This window comes from Musa acuminata, chromosome BXJ2-5 (genome assembly GCF_036884655.1).
Source record: "Musa acuminata AAA Group cultivar baxijiao chromosome BXJ2-5, Cavendish_Baxijiao_AAA, whole genome shotgun sequence".
NCBI classification, from domain to species: domain Eukaryota; kingdom Viridiplantae; phylum Streptophyta; class Magnoliopsida; order Zingiberales; family Musaceae; genus Musa; species Musa acuminata.
In genome coordinates, this window is record NC_088342.1 from 36569877 (window position 1) to 36593739 (window position 23863).

The 23863-nt window shown below is 37.8% G+C and overlaps 1 protein-coding gene across 2 annotated transcripts; it reads left to right on the forward strand.

Moving 5' to 3' along the window:
* The first annotated feature begins 374 nt into the window (after positions 1-374).
* On the forward strand, positions 375-5446 carry LOC103985153 (uncharacterized). Of its 2 annotated transcripts, none has more exons than XM_065109218.1 (5): positions 375-892; positions 1363-2971; positions 3121-3237; positions 3341-3504; positions 5041-5446. In XM_065109218.1, the coding sequence occupies exons 1-5, from the start codon at positions 578-580 to the stop codon at positions 5278-5280; spliced, it is 2445 nt and encodes an 814-aa protein (XP_064965290.1). In that variant the 5' UTR covers positions 375-577; the 3' UTR covers positions 5281-5446. The 2 variants fall into 2 exon arrangements, with proteins under 2 accessions (XP_064965290.1, XP_064965291.1); XM_065109219.1 differs by having other exon boundaries at positions 1473-2971.
* The last annotated feature ends 18417 nt before the right edge of the window (positions 5447-23863 follow it).

A 23863-nucleotide genomic window follows, 5' to 3' on the forward strand; every position in this document is an offset into this window, starting at 1 on the left:
CGAACTCGCTCGCATTGTACCCGTGTCGAGTTCTAATACCTACCCTCCCATCCCGTCGCCTCGCTGAGTCGCGCCGGGAGAACAACGCGGGGCCCACGTGTGACCCAAAAGAGCCTTGCTGAGCTCGTCGGGTATGAGAGGCGGGAGGGTTCCTTTCGGTCGCTTGGAAAGGAGCCCACGTGACAAACGACGTGGCCACCCAGTTGGCCTCCAATGATTGGGGGCTGAAAAGTTTAATGCGTCATAGCGTTGCTGAAGCATTCGATTCGTCGATCGTAGCGGGGCCCACCGAGGATCGTCGAACGGGTTCATTCGGACGCGAGGCAGAATTACCATCAAATCTGACATTAATTTAAAATCGTAAACGGCGACGGTCAAATTTTAATCTTCAGTGGCCCAAAGAAGCCCCGAACGAGGAACGGAGAAGAGGGTTCTACGGGGGTTTTTGGAAGGGGTGAACTTCAATTGCGGCGAGGGAACGGGCAAGAAATAGGTTAGGGTTTCGACGGTCTCTATGGCGAAGAAGAAAAAGCAGCAGTAAGGAAAAGCGAAGATTTGCGAAGGGCAAAGGAAAAAGATGGCTGGTGCCAAGAAGAACAATGTGGTCCGGAAGTACAACACAAGGCAATGCTCTCGCGGGAAGAGGCCCTCCCCTTCTTCTTCTTCTGGTCCTTCTTGCTATCGCGGGAAGAAGCCCTCCCCTTCTTCTTCTTCTGGTCCTTCTTGCTATCGCGGGAAGAAGCCCTCCCCTTCTTCTTCTTCTTCTTTTGGTCCTTCTTGCTATCGCGGGAAGAAGCCCTCCCCTTCTTCTTTTTCTGGTCCTTCTTGTCCTCCTCCTCCCGCACAGCCTTCTTTCTTTAAGATCATGCTCGGTGGTTTCAAAGAGCACTTGGTATGCCTTCTGTTCTATTCTTTTTTCGTGAGATCTTTTTTCCTGTTTATACCTTTTATATCCTCAGAGATAGTTTTATCTCTTTTTGTCAATATTTTGGGATTAACACCTCGCTTTTCTAGCTTGTCTACACTTCCCAAGTTATTGAAATTTGGTTTTTGTTATGCTTCTTTCAAGTGCTAGAATTTGTTGTCTTTGTTTAAGATTTATTGGTATCTTCCAGCATTTCTTGGCTGTGTAAACATGATAATAATTATATTTGTAGACTGCCTGAAACAGTTCTTCTATTTCACCAGTAGATAATAAAATATTTCATCATTAAAATTTTGCGTCTTTAATAGATATATCCTTCTATATGCTGATGCTAGGTGATTGCTTTCGATGCATGTTTCTTTCTTTTTTTTTCACATGCAATAACTTTTTGTTTGGGTACTTCTATCTAATATTTGCTTTTAAACAATTATATGTAGTTCATACCGCCAAAATTCGCTAAAAGATTAGTTGGCTTAGTCAATCAGAATGTATGTCTTCAAGATTGTCTTGGAAACTCATCAAGTGTTAAAATCTCTGTGGTTGATAGTTCTTTGGCTTTTCAAGAAGGATGGCATGATTTTGTGTTGGATCATTCCATTGATTTTGGGGAGTTTTTGGTATTCAAATATCTCAGTAAATCATTGTTTTCTGTTCAAGTTTTTGGCATTGATGCCTGTGAAAGAGAAGAATTTGGCGAAAGAAATGGCAATTCTTCATGCACAAGGAAGACAAGTAATGCAGATTTGTCCCTTGGAAGGTTACAGTTTTGTAAAAGGCGTAGAACTTTTGAAGTATCAAAAGATGAATCTTGTCCTGGTAAGAAACATCTGGGAACGAAAGATGATTCTTCTGATTCTGATGTGCAAATTTTAGAAGATGAATGTGTTGCTAAAGATGCGGTGGAATTTGGTAATGAACCCAAAGAAACTCCTCAACATCACCATGATCCTGGAAGTTCACAAATTGCAGATGTCATAGATCTAACTGGTCCACAGGTCAATATGTTCAGTGGACAGGTTATAGTGGAACCTGAAGAAAATGTTCCTGTTGAGCGATCCAAAACATGTGTTGCTAAAGGTGTGGCGGAATTTGGTGCTCAACCCAAAGAAACTCCTCAACATCACCATGATCCTGTAAGTTCACAAATTGCAGATGTCAGGGACCTAACTGGACCGCAGGACAATATGTTCAGTGGACTAGTTATAGTGGAACCTGAAAAAAATGTTCCTGTTGAACGATCCAAAACATGTGTTGCTAAAGGTGTGGTGGAATTTGGTACTGAATCCAAAGAAACTCTGCAACATCACTGTGATCCTGGAAGTTTACAAATTGCAGATGTCAAGGACCTAACTGGACCACTGGTCAACATGTTCAGTGGACAAGTTTCAGTGGAACCCAAAAGAAATGTTCCTGTTGAACGATCCAAAACATATGTTGCACATGGAATTTTATTGGATGACCAGAAAACAGTTGAAACTGGGATTCATTTTGACCATATGGTGACATTCCAATTGGTTGAACAAAGCTTGTCAGGTCATGAGGATAGCCATGGCAAATCCCATACTGCACCAACAGTTGCGTGCAGAAGATCTAAGACCAAGGATCAGATTGTAAGCTGTTGGGGGACCAACCCTTATAATTCTAAATTAGATTCCTCACTGCCACAAAACGAAACTAAGAATTATCTAGCAGAAGAACCGGAAGAACACAAAATCAAGAAGATTGGTTTGAAGGGACACTCCACTCCTGAAGTTATGACGGCAATTTTGGTTGCATCTGAGATGGTTGCTTGCAAATTTCTTCTCACAGAGGAAGGCATATGCCACATTGTCAATGACTATGAGAAGAATGGACTCGGTGCAGTTACAGTAACCCCTATTTGTGTTTCCACCATGGAAATTGGTACTTGCATAGACTGCAATCACAGTGTTACCATGTCTAATGATGCCTCCTGTCATCTTGAAAGTGTTCCTGAAGTTAATTTCCATGGACCTGCAACATACTCTATTGAAACGAGCAATGGCATGCATACATATGAAGAGAATGGTAAGTACTAATTGGCCAAAAGAGATCTGATTTCTTCATCAGAGATCTGTAGAGTTGACGTAGACCTTTCTGATGTTCTTTTTGGCATCATCCTCATTGTCTCTTCCTTATTTTCAACAGAAAATGAAAGAAAACTACTTTTCTTGTAGGAAATGCCCCAGGATTTTTATCCGGAAAAGACTTTTCTAAATTGGATGGAAGTGTCAGAAGTATACTACAGGATGTACCTGGTATAGACACTCCTCAGGGAAATTCAATCAGATATGGTGATTGTAGTCTGGACTTCTGACTTTGCTTTTCTTTTTGTGTATCCAATTTATCATTTATGTTTAATTACAACAATAGTAATAGTTCAGTGGAATATATTAGGAATGATGCTGGATGCCCTTCCAGTAGAGGATGAGGATGCTGTCTGCATGAGAAGTCAAAATCTTGAACCTGTTGAAGTTGATAACATGGATTTAGATGACCTATCTTTAGCAAATTCTTTCTGCTTCAGGTTAACTTTATCGTCCAGCAACAGGTGCCAGCTTGTGAGTATTTCTCATTACATCTTTATCAGGCTTCATATTTGTATAGACTCTTTGATGTTTGCTTTGAGTTGTACATGATATTTACTGTAAATTTGAGCAGCAATTTAGATGAGTATGAGTTTTTCCATCAGACTAGATCAGCTCAATTTTAGTATACCTTATGCTGATTTAAATACCGTAGCCTAACATTAATAAATTAAAATAAAGGTCAGGTTTTAGTGCCACCATTAGTGGAGTAAATTAGAAATACAAACTAAAAGTTAAATCATTCAATAAATAATGGCATAATTGAGCATGTTTAGAATTAGCCACTATAGACAACTTCTTACATCTTTTGTTGCTTAATCATGCAGTTACTAATGATGGTAGTATCTCACCCAATCATATTTTATCATGCTTGATGTCAAATTTTGGTATTGCTTTGGATGTTTTCTATATTTTAGTGTAATTCTTCTTTCATGCAATTTTGGACACACGACCTGAACAGTGATTATCTTGTTGTCCTTGTTTGCACTGTTGGATTTCATCTGCCTTCTATGTCACCCATGAAAAACATGGGCTCTTTAAGACCCATATCATGGCAACAGAGACATGACCTGGATTCTGTGATTTTGAAAACATGCATTAATTTGATACTGTATCTGTCAAATTGGTGTGAATTCATTTCATGAAATGAGTGACTTTACCAGTTTTGAGTGATGAACCTTAATAATCAAAATCTAATATTGCCATTTTCTAGAGCTTGCCTGTGAAATCAACTACTATTTACTATGAAACATCCTTTATTTACTTCATATGAGATCTCAATTTTCTTTATGCATCTTGCCATAAAAAATGATAATTATACAATTGGGTGAGCTTTTTAAAATTCTAAAACAGCTGACAGTCTCTTTCTACCATTAGAATCTTCTGGTCATACTTGTTAGTGGGAAAAAAAGATCACGAGTTAATTAAAAAATTAATAAAATTTACATGGTGTAATCAATTCTAGATGAGCCATGGCTTCACTGGGAATTATTATTTTGTTGTTTGGTAACTAGGGTTCTAGTCACGGAATGTCTACTTGCCTGTGTCAGCCATTTATTGTGCTACAGATGTTAGGATGACCCTTTTATGGCTGAGTTGTTAGGACTCCGATATTCTACAGTTGCACCGTTCTTGGTTGGTGTCTTATCTGTTACCTAAACTTCTCTCTGTTAGTCTTTTTATGAAACCTTAGTCTTATCTATCCTCTTGCAATTGAGATAACGGTTTTTTTGGTTGGGCTAGCAAGCTTTTTTGCATTTTATTTTCCCCTCCAGAATCTAATATTATGGATTGATCAATAAGCTTGCAGGCACGGAATTAGTAAAACAGGAAAAATGACATAATAATGATAAGCAGGATCAATATGAGGATTGATGAATGTTTTGAAGGCAAAATTTAGCCTAAAGAGGACCAAAGACATAATATGCCCTTGGGTTTAATGCATGAGATCCTGTTGTGAGTGTTAGTCTTTAATCCCTTCTGTTTCTCATCTTGTACATATGCTTGCAGGCGTTGCCACTTGGTATTCCATTTCACATGAGACAAGAACGGAAAGACATAATTCTCCGGGATCCATCTGGCAGATCATGGCCGGTCTTGTACCATGAGAGCAACCAGTTTATAGGATTTTTAAATGGGTGGGAGGAATTTGCAACAGCAAACAATCTTCAGCAGGGAAATCTGTGTGAGTTCTTTGTGGTAACTGGTGAGCCTGATCCTACATTCCAAGTGCAGATAAGGCATACATGATCCCATACGTGTCCTGAACATATGATGTCTATACATGCATTTTGGTCATAGTATATATTATCCGTTTGTGCTCTACTTGAGGAGTATTATGTACATAGGTTTGACCACCCAGCACAAGATGCTGAATTACCAAGTAAATATATGTTTATGCTTTGATATTTTCATCTGCCAGAATCCTGCAACTAATGGAATGAAGATCTTTGTATTTTTCGTCAAAATTTTTTTTTTTGAATGAGCATTATGGACAAAGTGAATCCATTAAACTCAAGTTTATGGAGAATCATCCCAAAGTTGTTTTATGGGAATATGCTCGAGTTTGCTTTTGGTGCGTCTCATTTAGTGGCACATTGAAGGTGCAGAGGATGCAAGTCTTTGTAGATTAAGTTAAGACGAACATACTACACTACCACTGTAAGAAAAATTTATCGGTGGATCATGGATTCCTAGATGATGGATACAAATGTGATTGTCATGATGGACTTGAATGGAGAGAGAGAGAGAGAGAGAGAGCAGCAGCAGCAGCATCAGCAGCAGTAAGGTGGTGAAATGGTTGCGGGAGATGGTGACATGGGTCCCTACTTTGTGAGGTTGTGGTAGTCGTCGGGGGAATTGGTGTCACTGTTGGAGATCAATTGTGATGCTTTGTATTGCTACATACATTCCTATGGAATGAATCGAGGCAATTAGCCTCTTCTTGCGGAAAACAAGAGATGATGTTGGAGTTGCAACAAATGAGATGAAGGAAACTTATTATACCTAGATGTGTTTGTGTTATATGGATATGGTGTTAGATGTTGGAGTTGCAACATGGAACAATCACTGCTGTTTGGATTCGTTTCCTCTCCCTTCAAGCTAGTGATCTAAGCAACTTTTGTAGGGTCACATTCACTTGCGTGGTCTTCGACCGGTTTATACTAAACGATTAACCAATCCGTGTCATCTTATTTCACCAAAAAATAGTAATAATAAAATAAAAATACTGAACATACATCGAATCACTGAGTCAAAAGGTGAATGACATAATATTATGAGCAAATTGTCAACTATGTAGACTTGCAGATAATTCCTTGCGCATGCTTCATAATTTTTACTGAGCGTGACGTTGGATCCATGATTTCTAGGTTTGAAAAACAGAAATATATATATTTTTATCATATCCAAAGGATAATATTTCTATTGAAGGCAGTGTTTCTTCAAAAACTTCAAGAATCAATACGTTATAAATTTGCACATCAGTAAAATCCAAGAACTTGAAGTTGTTTCAATGATCATGATTGTACATGTCTGTGTGTGTGATTTCAAGGCCAAAATTGGAGTACCTCCACCGGAAAGGCCACCAACCATCCTAGCAACTATTGGCCATGTAATATACAAAGATTGGATTCATTCATCATTCTAGGTGAGAATGAATATAAAGAGTCCTTACACTTTATCCTCATTGTGTCTTTCTTTATATGGATTAAATCAAGATATAAAGCATGGCTGACTTCCATGTCACAGATAAAGATGTATTAAAAGGTAATTTACAGTTTCCAAAACATGACTATATATAAAAACAATGAGCATGATGTCCCCAGGAATACATGACAATGTTTACAAGAAACAAGGTTTTTAATTTGGGCTAGACTCGTGCTGCTGGTATGGTATATTGATATATGGTACGTCGTAACATATCATAATAATAGCGATGGAGGAGGAAGAAAAGAAAGACATAACATATCATAATAATAGTGATCGAGGAGGAAGAAAAGAAAGATGTAGTAAAATAGATGTAGTAAAATAGACAACAAACAGCAGACGACAAGCACATGAGCAACGGAAGTGAGGAGAAGATGTTTGTGAGGAGTCGCATGTCGCAACTCCCCGTGGGCTCTGATGCATCGACTTTTTGTGATTTAAAAAAGAAATTTCAAAATGATTTGAATTGAACAACTAGTTGAATTGGTAAATACCGATTGAATCATACTAAGCTCCATGAATTTATAAACAAATAAATTTGGTAAGCAAAATGTCTATCAATAATATCAGCCATTCAAGATGTAGATCGACGTGGAGGTGGCCTTTTCTTGCATCAATACATCAAACTTAAGATGAACAGGTCAGTTTTACTAGAGATATATGTTTAAGGATATAAGAGAAGAATTTCTTACCCATTCCCCTTCTCTCTCTCTCTTCTCTTTTATTTTACCTTGATCGTATTCTTCATATCTTCCTCATCACAAAATCTATTTAATTATGATGCACTCTTGTATTATTTATTTTTTTTTTCTAATTTCGAAATATGAGATTCATGAGAAAAAATATGATTGATGTCTTGATCAGCCCAATGTGATCCGAACACATATATATAAGGTTGTCTGAGGTGCCTTCAAGGTAAAAACATTGAGCTTCTGAAGTATCACTATACGAAGATCGAGGTTATAAGAGGTTTTTCAACTCGATCTCTCCGACGCTCAATTTAGTAAACCCAATCTCTGAGTGTGGATGCGAATGGTAAAAAAGGATTAGTCCCTTATCATCGTGTTAAGAATGTATTTTTATACATAGTTGTAAGGGGGTAGAATATTTTATGGAATATTTTACGGGGGTAGAATATTTCGTGGAACATTCTTTGGACTCTTGTCCATATGAATACATAGATGGAAGGTGACCTAGACTCCATATAACGGTTACATGTTAGATGATGATTAGTTGATAGTGTATTCTAAATCATTTGTCTCATTCGAAGGCATGCTTCGAGGCTCTTACAAGAGGGGCTCTAAGTATGGTGTTTAGTTCATCTAACACACGAGTGTTCGGGATCTCCTCTCGCGAGTCAGATTTTCCTGATTCACATGTCTCATGCATATTTTGCCCTACACTTTTACCATAACAGATTTCTTCTCATGCGGATTGGGTTTTTTTGACACGCGTTATGGGTACATTTTGCCCTACACTACCATCGTAGTGGATTTTTTGTATAGGTCAGATTTTCCTAACTCAAGCACCTTAGGCATATTTTGCTTTGTGCCTCCATCGTAGTGGATCTCTTTAAGTAAGTCGAGTTTTTTTAATTCACATGCCTCGAGCATATTTTGCTTTATGCCTTCACTATGGCAAATCTTCTTATATGCTAGTTGGGTTTTCACGACTTGCGTGCCTCGAGCATATTTTTCCCTATGCTTCCATCATGGTAGATTGCTTTACATAGGATAGATTTTCCTGACTTACGTGCGTCGGGCACATTTTGCCCTGTGCCTCCTTCGTGGTGGATTGCTTTATGCAGATCGGGTTTTCATAGCTTACATGCCCCAAACAAATTTTGCTTTGCGCCTTCACCATGGTAGATCAGCTTATGCGGGTCAGGGTTTTTTCGATTCATGTGCTTTGGGTACATTTTACTTTATACCTCCACTATGACGGATCTCTATACATGGGTTAGGTTTTCCCGACTTACGCACCTTGGACACATTTTATTTTGTATCTTTGTCATAATGAATTGCTTTATACGGGTCGGGTTTTCTCGACTCATGCATCTCGAGCACATTTTATCTTATGCTTTCATCGTAGCGGATCTCCTTACACAGGTTGGGTTTTCGCAACTTATGTGCCTAAGGCATATTTTGCTTTGTGCCTTGGAAATAAAGTTTTGATTTAAAAAAATTTGATTGAAAAATATGTATCAAAAATACATTTAACATAGAACGTAAGGGTAGTGAGCAACTAAATCAGTTAGTAATAGTAAGGGAAAGCATACTAGATTTATCGTGATTCGGTCGTCCCGACCTACGTCTATTCTTGATTCCTTTTTTATTCATATATATATATATATATATATATATATATATATATATATATATATATATATATATATATATATATATATATATAGTGAAATCCATGGATTTGTGCAATGAGAATCAGATTGTGATAAGATCACGATAATAAGATTGATTCGCCTTTAAACATAGACCATAAATAATTCCGAACATAAGTTACTCAAGAGGGACATCAAGATTATTGAAAAATCTAGGGTGACATCATATGTGTTAACATCAAGATTGTTGAAAAATCTAGGGTGACATCATATGTGTTAGGACCGTTTCGACATTATAGGGGAGAGGGAGGGTGAATTAGTATTTTCATAAAAATTATGACGATTCGAAAACTTTGTTCGATAAAGCCCATATAGAAAAGATGTTAACTTGAAAACACCTTCGTAAGCGTAGTGAGAATAAGAAATTAGTTTGCAATATAAATGAAAAGCATAAAGTAAATGCAAACCGAATTTATAGTAGTTCGATCGTCCTGACCTATGTTCACTCCCGATTCCTCTCACTCGAGGCCACCGACTTTCACTACCGATCTTCTTTCAATGGGCGAAGATCAAGTATCCTTACAACTCTTTCTTCTTTTCACAGGTTTAGGAGACAACCTTTACACCTCTCTTTTAGGCCTCACTCCTCCCTTAGAAAACTTGTAACTCTAGGAGGAAAAAACTCTAAACTTTAAAAGAGATTATAACTTTTTTTCTCAAGGATTCTTTCTCTCTTACTACTCAATTTCTTACTTAAACTGAGTAGGGATAAGTGGGGTATTTATAGGCCCCAAATGGATTCAAATTTGGAGCCAAAACGGTCTCATCCCGAGTTTTCAGGATACTGATGGTACTATCGCCTACTAGACTGACAATTGGCGGTACCACCACTTGTTAGTCTAACATTGAAACTGGGTGGTACCACCGCCTAAAAGCCTTGGAGACTGGACTCTAGTAGTACCACTGCTTGGGAGGCTGAGCCTTAGATGGTTCCATCGCCAACCCTGGCGGTGCCACCACCTGACCTGGTTCCAGGTCACTAAATGGGCCAACTATGGGTCACTGAATGCGCCTTCCACTTGGCCCAAAACAGCCCCAACTCAGGCCCAATGGGCCCCTAATTCACTTAGTAGGGTTCATTCCAAAACTAACTCAATTAGACCTAAATTAACTCGATCTAAACATAATCGATTACAAGCGTGAATCCTATATTGTCCGACATGTCATTGGTTCATTCGATGCTTCATCCGATCTTTCAATGCTTCATCCAATCCTTTGGTGTATTACACAATCAGTATGTTAATTTTCACAACTTCTGATCTCCTTGGCGCAATATCTGATCCTTCGGCCCGATGCCCGAACACATGACACGAAGTCCTTCCGGCACATCAACCATTCCTTTGGCCCGATATTCAATCTTCTAACATATTCTATTCTGGCCCAATGTTTGATTTTTCTTGTTTTAATCAAATTGTCTTTCCTTAATCAAGGTTAGTCTTGCGACACTCAAATGTATATTAGATCATAACTTCATCAATTGATTTCATCATCAAAATTTGAGATTTAACAGTCTTCCCCTTTTTGATGATGACAACCAATTGATGATGGAATTTAAACTAAACTCCCCCTATCAATATGCCATATTGAAATAAGATTGAATTTCATAAAATGATAACTGTTGAATTCAGAAAATAATAACTGTTGACTTTCACATCATTGCATGCATCATAAAATCATGAGTATTGCATGCATCATTCCAAATTATAAATATTTTAAATTATCATGGTATCAAAATATCAAAGTACATTACATCCTACCATGTATGATCATCATAAATTCTCACTATATGCATCATTATAATATCACGAGTATTTCATGCATAATTTCATATCATCATCATAACTTCTTCCCCTTTGTCATCAACAAAAAGGAGAAAAGTGCAACTAGCAAAATTTTGAAATATGCAAGCTAGTAAGGTAGCAAGTTTTGAACATGCAAGCTAGCAAGTTTTTCACATATAAAAATTAACAAAATTTTTGGTTCTTTTTAGATGTGCAAGATAGCATGTTTTTATATCTTCTAGAAATGTGCAAGCTAGCAAGTTTTTTCTTTCTTTGTAAGCCAGGAATTTTTGTAAGTTTATAAGTTTTTTGCTTCTTCTTGAATTGTGCAAGACAAATCTTTCTCCCCCTTTGTCATTGTCAAAAAGAAAGGAAGAATACAATGGTACAATTTTTTTCCTTTTACATCAATGCTCGAAGTATCACATAAGGTATACAACCATAAATTTAAAGGAATTATACATTATGAAAATCATGTCATGAAAGATATAATATTAAAGATCATATGAATACTAAAAAACATGATTCATTTGGATAAATCTCCTCTTAAATAAAAAAAAAAATCTTAGGAGATCAAATAGTAAAAGATCTTCAAAAGAAATTTGAAGTCATGAATTCTGAGAAGTCAAGAGAAAAATCATGATTTATTTGGATAAATATTCTCTTTAATAAAATAAAAGAATCATATGAGAATAAAGAGTAAGAGATCTTGATTCATATAAAGAAAATCAAGTCATAATTTCAAGAATTCAAGATCATGATTTAGATAAAACTTCTCTTTAGTAAATAGTAAAAAAAAAACTTATTCAAATTCAAATCATCAAATCATTAAAATCATTTTCATACTTCAAGAGATTAAAAAAAAAATGATATAAATGGATTCATCAATCTCTTTTTGAAAACCCAATAAGATAGAGATTGAGAAATTTTTAAGAAAAATATATTTTTCCTTTTATGTTTCAATTTATGTGATTAATTTTATACAAGCATGCCCAAGTTTTTTATGTTAAAACCATGCATCATCGAAAAATAAGTTTCATCACAAAAATCATCAAGATCAATAAATCATAAATCACAAAAATCATCAATACTTTAAATCATCATGTATAATTTTATCATTAAATCATTACGCATGATTTCATTAAATATAAGGCATCTTCAATCAAAATTATTTTATTTCGACTAGTGAGCTTTGTGAAGTGTGTTAGTGTTAGGATCGAGAGCACTAAGAGGGGGGGGGGGTGAATTAGTGCAGCGGAAATCTTACAGCGATTAAAAACCAAAAGCTGCGTTCGTTCAAAAACTATTATGATGCAAAAGCAAATTCTCAGTTTGTATCTAAGTGCAGTTTGCGTCTAAGCGCAGATTGCGTCTAAGCGCAGTTTTGCGTCTAAGCGCAGTTTACGTCTAAACTCAGATTTACGTCTAAACGCTGTTTTACGTCTAAACGCAGATTTACGTCTAAACGCAGATTTACGTCTAAACGCAGTTTTACGTCTAGACGCAGATTTACGTCTAAACTTTGAAACTTGTTTGTATACTCGCAGAAGGCAGTATGCAGTTGAAATCAAGACGTAAACGTGAACTGAGATCTGATGATTGAGCGAGGAAAGCCGATTTACGTCTGAATGCAGTTTTACGTCTAAATGCTGAAACTCGTTCGTAAAATCGTAGAGGAAAGTTTGCAGTTATCAATAGGATCAAAATGTAAGTGTAAACTGCAAAGAAGCTCGTTCGTAAAAGCACGGAAGACAGTTCTGCAAAATCAAACGTAAACGTAAACAGTAATGTATGAAAATACGAATTTACGTCTGAATGCAGATTCGGAAGAACAGCACTTAGAACTTGTTCGTGAAAGCGCAGAGAGCAGTAGTAATGAAGGAGGTTTGCAGTAATGATAAAGTGCTCGAAAATAAACGCAAACCAGAGGTTTAGAGTGGTTCGGTCAGCCTTGACCTACTCCACTTTTGGCTTCCTCCACCGACGAGGTTGCCGACGTCAACTAGGTGCCTTCCTTCAATGGGCGAAGGCTAACTGCCCTTTTACAGTTTCTCTCCTTTTGACAGGCTCAGGAGACAACCTTTACAGATCCTTTCTCTCCTCTCTTTACAACTCAAAACTTGAAGAACAGAAGGAGGAGAACTTTAGGACTTTACACAAATTTGAGCTCTTAGAATCACTGAAAAGATCAAGAATTCGGTGTGGATCTGTATCTTTTCAGTGCTGAATGGGTGGGGTATTTATAGGCCCCAACCCAATTCAAACTTCGAGCTCAAAACGATCAAATCGATCAAATCCCAGAATTCTGGGATCAGGCGGTTGCACCTCTTGACTGGAGAGGTGGCACCGCCTGGCAGAGCTCGAAGACTGAGCTCAGGCGATTGCCTTTCTCTGCCAGAGCTCGAAGACTGAGCTCGATGGTCGCATCACCTGGCAGAGCTCGAAGACTAAGCTTGGTGGTTGCATCACCTGGCAGAGCTCGAAACTGAGCTTGGTGGTTGCATCACCTGGCAGAGCTCCAAACTGAGCTCAGGCTGATGCACCTCTCTGCCAGAGCTCGAAGACTGAGCTTGGTGATTGCATCACCTGGCAGTGCTCGAGACTGAGCTCAGGCTGATGCACCTTTCTGCCAGAGCTCGAAGACTGAGCTCGGTGGTTGCATCGCCTGGCAGAGCTCGAAACTTGAGCTCTGGCGGTGCTACCTCTTGGCAGAGGAGGTTGCACCGCCCAGTCTAGCTCGAAGACTGAGCTCTGGGCGGTTGCACCTCTCGGCTGGAGCGGTTGCACCTCCCAGCCTCACAGCCCAGGCGGTTGCACCTCCTGGCTGGGGCGGTTGCACCTCCCAACCCCACAGCCCAGGCGGTTGCACCTCCTGGCTGGGGCGGTTGCACCTCCTGGTGCAATCAGGGTCCGAATGGTTCACTCCATTCGGCCCAATTCGAATCTTTTCAGGGGCCCAATTGCCCCAAGATTAAGCTAATGGGATCACCTCCCATTTTCATGCTTAATCATCATGCTAACTACGATTAACTCTAAGACAACTTCTGCAGCTTTGCTCCGATGCGTCAATCGCTTCTTCCGGCGAGTTTCCGGCCAACTTCCGTCGATCAACCGATAACCCTCGGTGATCCTTCTGCGGACATCCGGCATACTCCTGGACTTTGCGACGATCCACTTGGCGAGTTCCGACGAGCTTCGCTTGGCAAGCTTCTGGACTTCTCGGATCTGTTCTCGCTGAACCTCCGACGACCGTCCGAACTTCCGTCGAACTCTCGAACTCCCAACGTGATCATGATCTTGACTCCGGCGCAATACCTGCTGCTTGTCTTACTCTCATCGTAGTTAATCCTGCACACTAAAACAAAACTTCGATCGAGACAATTAATCCTAAGCAATTAACCAAGTTGTCCGGCATGTCATTGGTCCTTCGACGCTTCGTCCGATTCTTCGACGCATCGTCCTTTCCTGCAGCCTATTGCCCAATCGGCCAGTTGACTCCGCAACTCCGATATCCTTGGCACAATACCCGCTCTTCTTGGCCCGATGCCCGAGTCCACGGCCCGAAGCCTTCTGTCGATACGTCGACCGATCCACCGGCCCGACGTCCAATCTTCTGACATGTTCCTCCGGCACAACATGATTTTCCTGCTTTAATTGTCTCATCCTGATCAAAGCATCCTGCGTCACTCAAAACGCAGATTAAATCATAAACATATATCAAGTAGTTTCATCATCAAAATACGAGATTCAACAATCTCCCCCTTTTTGATGATGACAACCACTTGATGACGGAGTTAAACTTAACTCCCGGAGTTTAAACAAACTCCCCCTATCAATATGCCATATTGATAGAACCTTGAATTCAAACTGAATTCAAGTCATTGCAATATTCATCATGAATACTTGCAACACGTCAACATGAACATATGCATAAACTTATGCATCACATGTCATGTCATCAACATACTTTCATCAACATACTTCTCCCCCTTTGTCATCAACAAAAAGGAGAAGTATCACAATCAAGTGTTTGTGATATTGGTTCAACTCATTGCATGAAAAACATAATATCAAGTTTTATCATCATGCAGTTTTGAAGCCAAAAAATTTAGCAAATGTTACATCATGCTTAGAATATTCAGGCTATCAAGTTTTAGATATGCAAGTTTTACAGCATACAAGATAGCACTTTTAGAACATGCAAGCTAGCAATTTAGAGATGTTCAAGAAAGCAACTCTTGCTTCTTGAGATATGCAAATTTGTCAAGTTTTGCTAGATGTGCAAGTTAGCATTTTTGCCTCTTGAGATAGGCAAGATAGCACATATGCTTCTTTTGAGATAGCAACTTTTCGCTTCTCTTTAGACTACAAGCTAGCAATTTTTATGATATACAAGTTTCGCAATATACAAGCTAGCAAAAACTTCGAAAGCAAATGTAAGATAAATTTCTTGTGTAGGCTCATGATTATTGCTTCCTATTGTAATGTGCAGGTTGCAAGTCTTGCTTCTTGAGATATTCAAGATAGTAATTTTCAAGAAGACAATTTTTGCTTCTTGAAATAAGCAAGTTAGCAATCAAGTTTTTGCATCTTCTTGACTTGTGCAAGCTAGCTATCTCCCCCTTTGTCATTGTCAAAAAGAAAGGAAGAATACAGTTTTGTAGTTCTTTTTCCTTTTACAACGATTTCAAAATCATGACAAAGGATGAATAATCAAGTTATGAATGTTAAGACAATTTATCATCATGAATATTTTATCATTGCATGCATCGTTATCATAGGTTGAAGTATTACATGCATAATTTCATATCACCATTCATAATTACATTAATGTTTCAATATAGCAATTTCTTCTCAAAGTGTGTAACTTAGCACTCATAGCATTTTAAATCATGATTTACATCATATGCAACACATCACATCATAATTAGAAAGCACAAGTATTGCATGCATAATTGCACATCATAAATGTTTCATATCATGATGGCATCAATTTTGTCAAATTATATCCTACCATGCATGATCAAAACTTCTCCCCATTTTATCAATGAAAACAAGAAGAAAGTAGGGGATAGAGCATAAAAGTGTTAAATATTTCAATCATTTCAAGGCATCATAGATCAAGTTATGATTCGTGATTCATCATAAAGCAAGTTAGTTTTCAATCATCACATAAGGCATTTATGGAATTTTTGAAACATAGGAGCATGTAATGTTTCAATCAAAATCAAGTCATGAATACTAATACTTTCATATTGTGAGTATCAATTCATGAATACCAAAAGATATTATTTGTGATTTCAATTTTGCAAGATCATGATTATGATTTAGACATAACTTATTCAAATCAAATCGTCAACTTGAAACTCATAATCAAGTCATTAAAATTAATTTCGAAATTCACAAAATATCATGAAATCAAAAGACAAGTTGCATTTCATTTGAAGAACTCCTTTTTGATAAATGTAGGGAGCATAATGAACGATCTTGATTTATAAAGAGCTTCATGTTATAATGATCAAGATCATGATTTTAATAATTATTCTCTTTAGCAAAGAATCACAAAAGCACTTTATTTTTGCATAAGAAATCTCATTGTATTATGATTTATAAATTCTTTTTCTGCACATGAATCATAGGAGATATGTATGTGAAACAAATCTTTGCAAGCAAAGACACTATCATTCATATTTCAAGATGGAATTTATAAGCAGGAATCATTTCATCAAATCCATTTTAGAAAAATATTTTTCATAAGTGTATGAGAAAATCCGATTGTTATGATACCAATTGTTAAGTGAATCCGAAAATGAAATTAGTACTTTCATGCATTCAGACATGATTTTTGCTATAGATTTTGAATTTAAATCATGAAGATCAAACAAGCTCATGATCATGAATAACTTAAAATCTCATGCATAAAATTGTTAATCAAAATATTTAATTTCATCATTATGCATTTCTTCAAATCAAACATGATCTTTAATCAAAATCGAGAAATAACAATGGAAATCAACGTAATACACATGATTTCATATTTTCAATCATTCTATTTGTTTATCATAAAATATGCAATATTATCATTTTCGAAATTATCAGCATGATCATAATTTTTGTATTTTTATTTTTAAACATGTAATTTTCAAGAAAATTAGTTCTAAACTAAAAAAGAAAATATATCATGAAAGCATCAAGTAATTTCAAAATAAACCACAGGCATTTTAATTACCTCAATGTCGTAAGCTAGTAAGGCGTAGTTTGCCGCCTCGCTTTTGTTGACTTTCTCGTCTTCAGATGAGCTCGATTCATCCCAATTTTTATTCTTCTTCTTGCGTTTAAAGCAAGTAGTTCCATTCTTTTTGCTTTTTAATTTTCGTTTCATTTGTAGTTTAAGTTCACCATCACTTGAGCTTATGCTCGAGTGGTCTTCAAATGTTCTATGTCCCAAATCCTTCCTGTTCTTTGGAAGGTGGTTCTCAAGTTCTTCACGTGCATTGCACGTCATTTCATATGTGATCAATGAACCAATTAGTTCTTCAAGTGGAAAATGGTTCAAGTTTTTCGATTCTTGAATAGCAGTTACTTTTGAATCCCAAGTTTTAGAAAGTGAGCGCAAAACTTTGTTAACGAGTTCAAAATCCGAAAAGCTTTTACCAAGTGATTTTAAACCATTGACGACATCCGTAAAACGGGTGTACATGTCAACAATGGTTTCGCTTGGTTTCATATGAAAAAGCTCAAAATCAAGTAGTAAAATATTAACTTTCGAGTCTTTGACTCTACTAGTTCCCTCGTGCGTGATTTCAAGAGTGCGCCAAATATCGAAAGCCGTTTCACACGTAGAAATCCGATTGAACTCATTTTTGTCCAATGCGCAAAATAAGGCATTCATAGCCTTTGCGTTTAAAGAAAAATTCTTCTTCTCCAAAACCGACCATTCGTTCATCGGTTTGGAGGGAAGTTGAAAACCGTTTTCAATGATATTCCATAAATCCAGATTTAGAGAAATTAAGAAAACTCTCATTCGAGTTTTCCAATAAGTGTAGTCCAATCCGTTAAAGAACGGTGGACGAAAGACCGAACAGCCCTCTTGAAAAGTCATTTCTCTCGGGTGTAAATCCGAAATGAGAAAAACCCCGCTCTGATACCAATTGTTAGGATCGAGAGCACTAAGAGGGGGGGGGGGTGAATTAGTGCAGCGGAAATCTTACAGCGATTAAAAACCAAAAGCTGCGTTCGTTCAAAAACTATTATGATGCAAAAGCAAATTCTCAGTTTGTATCTAAGTGCAGTTTGCGTCTAAGCGCAGATTGCGTCTAAGCGCAGTTTTGCGTCTAAGCGCAGTTTACGTCTAAACTCAGATTTACGTCTAAACGCTGTTTTACGTCTAAACGCAGATTTACGTCTAAACGCAGATTTACGTCTAAACGCAGATTTACGTCTAAACGCAGTTTTACGTCTAGACGCAGATTTACGTCTAAACTTTGAAACTTGTTTGTATACTCGCAGAAGGCAGTATGCAGTTGAAATCAAGACGTAAACGTGAACTGAGATCTGATGATTGAGCGAGGAAAGCCGATTTACGTCTGAATGCAGTTTTACGTCTAAATGCTGAAACTCGTTCGTAAAATCGTAGAGGAAAGTTTGCAGTTATCAATAGGATCAAAATGTAAGTGTAAACTGCAAAGAAGCTCGTTCGTAAAAGCACGGAAGACAGTTCTGCAAAATCAAACGTAAACGTAAACAGTAATGTATGAAAATACGAATTTACGTCTGAATGCAGATTCGGAAGAACAGCACTTAGAACTTGTTCGTGAAAGCGCAGAGAGCAGTAGTAATGAAGGAGGTTTGCAGTAATGATAAAGTGCTCGAAAATAAACGCAAACCAGAGGTTTAGAGTGGTTCGGTCAGCCTTGACCTACTCCACTTTTGGCTTCCTCCACCGACGAGGTTGCCGACGTCAACTAGGTGCCTTCCTTCAATGGGCGAAGGCTAACTGCCCTTTTACAGTTTCTCTCCTTTTGACAGGCTCAGGAGACAACCTTTACAGATCCTTTCTCTCCTCTCTTTACAACTCAAAACTTGAAGAACAGAAGGAGGAGAACTTTAGGACTTTACACAAATTTGAGCTCTTAGAATCACTGAAAAGATCAAGAATTCGGTGTGGATCTGTATCTTTTCAGTGCTGAATGGGTGGGGTATTTATAGGCCCCAACCCAATTCAAACTTCGAGCTCAAAACGATCAAATCGATCAAATCCCAGAATTCTGGGATCAGGCGGTTGCACCTCTTGACTGGAGAGGTGGCACCGCCTGGCAGAGCTCGAAGACTGAGCTCAGGCGATTGCCTTTCTCTGCCAGAGCTCGAAGACTGAGCTCGATGGTCGCATCACCTGGCAGAGCTCGAAGACTAAGCTTGGTGGTTGCATCACCTGGCAGAGCTCGAAACTGAGCTTGGTGGTTGCATCACCTGGCAGAGCTCCAAACTGAGCTCAGGCTGATGCACCTCTCTGCCAGAGCTCGAAGACTGAGCTTGGTGATTGCATCACCTGGCAGTGCTCGAGACTGAGCTCAGGCTGATGCACCTTTCTGCCAGAGCTCGAAGACTGAGCTCGGTGGTTGCATCGCCTGGCAGAGCTCGAAACTTGAGCTCTGGCGGTGCTACCTCTTGGCAGAGGAGGTTGCACCGCCCAGTCTAGCTCGAAGACTGAGCTCTGGGCGGTTGCACCTCTCGGCTGGAGCGGTTGCACCTCCCAGCCTCACAGCCCAGGCGGTTGCACCTCCTGGCTGGGGCGGTTGCACCTCCCAACCCCACAGCCCAGGCGGTTGCACCTCCTGGCTGGGGCGGTTGCACCTCCTGGTGCAATCAGGGTCCGAATGGTTCACTCCATTCGGCCCAATTCGAATCTTTTCAGGGGCCCAATTGCCCCAAGATTAAGCTAATGGGATCACCTCCCATTTTCATGCTTAATCATCATGCTAACTACGATTAACTCTAAGACAACTTCTGCAGCTTTGCTCCGATGCGTCAATCGCTTCTTCCGGCGAGTTTCCGGCCAACTTCCGTCGATCAACCGATAACCCTCGGTGATCCTTCTGCGGACATCCGGCATACTCCTGGACTTTGCGACGATCCACTTGGCGAGTTCCGACGAGCTTCGCTTGGCAAGCTTCTGGACTTCTCGGATCTGTTCTCGCTGAACCTCCGACGACCGTCCGAACTTCCGTCGAACTCTCGAACTCCCAACGTGATCATGATCTTGACTCCGGCGCAATACCTGCTGCTTGTCTTACTCTCATCGTAGTTAATCCTGCACACTAAAACAAAACTTCGATCGAGACAATTAATCCTAAGCAATTAACCAAGTTGTCCGGCATGTCATTGGTCCTTCGACGCTTCGTCCGATTCTTCGACGCATCGTCCTTTCCTGCAGCCTATTGCCCAATCGGCCAGTTGACTCCGCAACTCCGATATCCTTGGCACAATACCCGCTCTTCTTGGCCCGATGCCCGAGTCCACGGCCCGAAGCCTTCTGTCGATACGTCGACCGATCCACCGGCCCGACGTCCAATCTTCTGACATGTTCCTCCGGCACAACATGATTTTCCTGCTTTAATTGTCTCATCCTGATCAAAGCATCCTGCGTCACTCAAAACGCAGATTAAATCATAAACATATATCAAGTAGTTTCATCATCAAAATACGAGATTCAACAATCTCCCCCTTTTTGATGATGACAACCACTTGATGACGGAGTTAAACTTAACTCCCGGAGTTTAAACAAACTCCCCCTATCAATATGCCATATTGATAGAACCTTGAATTCAAACTGAATTCAAGTCATTGCAATATTCATCATGAATACTTGCAACACGTCAACATGAACATATGCATAAACTTATGCATCACATGTCATGTCATCAACATACTTTCATCAACATACTTCTCCCCCTTTGTCATCAACAAAAAGGAGAAGTATCACAATCAAGTGTTTGTGATATTGGTTCAACTCATTGCATGAAAAACATAATATCAAGTTTTATCATCATGCAGTTTTGAAGCCAAAAAATTTAGCAAATGTTACATCATGCTTAGAATATTCAGGCTATCAAGTTTTAGATATGCAAGTTTTACAGCATACAAGATAGCACTTTTAGAACATGCAAGCTAGCAATTTAGAGATGTTCAAGAAAGCAACTCTTGCTTCTTGAGATATGCAAATTTGTCAAGTTTTGCTAGATGTGCAAGTTAGCATTTTTGCCTCTTGAGATAGGCAAGATAGCACATATGCTTCTTTTGAGATAGCAACTTTTCGCTTCTCTTTAGACTACAAGCTAGCAATTTTTATGATATACAAGTTTCGCAATATACAAGCTAGCAAAAACTTCGAAAGCAAATGTAAGATAAATTTCTTGTGTAGGCTCATGATTATTGCTTCCTATTGTAATGTGCAGGTTGCAAGTCTTGCTTCTTGAGATATTCAAGATAGTAATTTTCAAGAAGACAATTTTTGCTTCTTGAAATAAGCAAGTTAGCAATCAAGTTTTTGCATCTTCTTGACTTGTGCAAGCTAGCTATCTCCCCCTTTGTCATTGTCAAAAAGAAAGGAAGAATACAGTTTTGTAGTTCTTTTTCCTTTTACAACGATTTCAAAATCATGACAAAGGATGAATAATCAAGTTATGAATGTTAAGACAATTTATCATCATGAATATTTTATCATTGCATGCATCGTTATCATAGGTTGAAGTATTACATGCATAATTTCATATCACCATTCATAATTACATTAATGTTTCAATATAGCAATTTCTTCTCAAAGTGTGTAACTTAGCACTCATAGCATTTTAAATCATGATTTACATCATATGCAACACATCACATCATAATTAGAAAGCACAAGTATTGCATGCATAATTGCACATCATAAATGTTTCATATCATGATGGCATCAATTTTGTCAAATTATATCCTACCATGCATGATCAAAACTTCTCCCCATTTTATCAATGAAAACAAGAAGAAAGTAGGGGATAGAGCATAAAAGTGTTAAATATTTCAATCATTTCAAGGCATCATAGATCAAGTTATGATTCGTGATTCATCATAAAGCAAGTTAGTTTTCAATCATCACATAAGGCATTTATGGAATTTTTGAAACATAGGAGCATGTAATGTTTCAATCAAAATCAAGTCATGAATACTAATACTTTCATATTGTGAGTATCAATTCATGAATACCAAAAGATATTATTTGTGATTTCAATTTTGCAAGATCATGATTATGATTTAGACATAACTTATTCAAATCAAATCGTCAACTTGAAACTCATAATCAAGTCATTAAAATTAATTTCGAAATTCACAAAATATCATGAAATCAAAAGACAAGTTGCATTTCATTTGAAGAACTCCTTTTTGATAAATGTAGGGAGCATAATGAACGATCTTGATTTATAAAGAGCTTCATGTTATAATGATCAAGATCATGATTTTAATAATTATTCTCTTTAGCAAAGAATCACAAAAGCACTTTATTTTTGCATAAGAAATCTCATTGTATTATGATTTATAAATTCTTTTTCTGCACATGAATCATAGGAGATATGTATGTGAAACAAATCTTTGCAAGCAAAGACACTATCATTCATATTTCAAGATGGAATTTATAAGCAGGAATCATTTCATCAAATCCATTTTAGAAAAATATTTTTCATAAGTGTATGAGAAAATCCGATTGTTATGATACCAATTGTTAAGTGAATCCGAAAATGAAATTAGTACTTTCATGCATTCAGACATGATTTTTGCTATAGATTTTGAATTTAAATCATGAAGATCAAACAAGCTCATGATCATGAATAACTTAAAATCTCATGCATAAAATTGTTAATCAAAATATTTAATTTCATCATTATGCATTTCTTCAAATCAAACATGATCTTTAATCAAAATCGAGAAATAACAATGGAAATCAACGTAATACACATGATTTCATATTTTCAATCATTCTATTTGTTTATCATAAAATATGCAATATTATCATTTTCGAAATTATCAGCATGATCATAATTTTTGTATTTTTATTTTTAAACATGTAATTTTCAAGAAAATTAGTTCTAAACTAAAAAAGAAAATATATCATGAAAGCATCAAGTAATTTCAAAATAAACCACAGGCATTTTAATTACCTCAATGTCGTAAGCTAGTAAGGCGTAGTTTGCCGCCTCGCTTTTGTTGACTTTCTCGTCTTCAGATGAGCTCGATTCATCCCAATTTTTATTCTTCTTCTTGCGTTTAAAGCAAGTAGTTCCATTCTTTTTGCTTTTTAATTTTCGTTTCATTTGTAGTTTAAGTTCACCATCACTTGAGCTTATGCTCGAGTGGTCTTCAAATGTTCTATGTCCCAAATCCTTCCTGTTCTTTGGAAGGTGGTTCTCAAGTTCTTCACGTGCATTGCACGTCATTTCATATGTGATCAATGAACCAATTAGTTCTTCAAGTGGAAAATGGTTCAAGTTTTTCGATTCTTGAATAGCAGTTACTTTTGAATCCCAAGTTTTAGAAAGTGAGCGCAAAACTTTGTTAACGAGTTCAAAATCCGAAAAGCTTTTACCAAGTGATTTTAAACCATTGACGACATCCGTAAAACGGGTGTACATGTCAACAATGGTTTCGCTTGGTTTCATATGAAAAAGCTCAAAATCAAGTAGTAAAATATTAACTTTCGAGTCTTTGACTCTACTAGTTCCCTCGTGCGTGATTTCAAGAGTGCGCCAAATATCGAAAGCCGTTTCACACGTAGAAATCCGATTGAACTCATTTTTGTCCAATGCGCAAAATAAGGCATTCATAGCCTTTGCGTTTAAAGAAAAATTCTTCTTCTCCAAAACCGACCATTCGTTCATCGGTTTGGAGGGAAGTTGAAAACCGTTTTCAATGATAT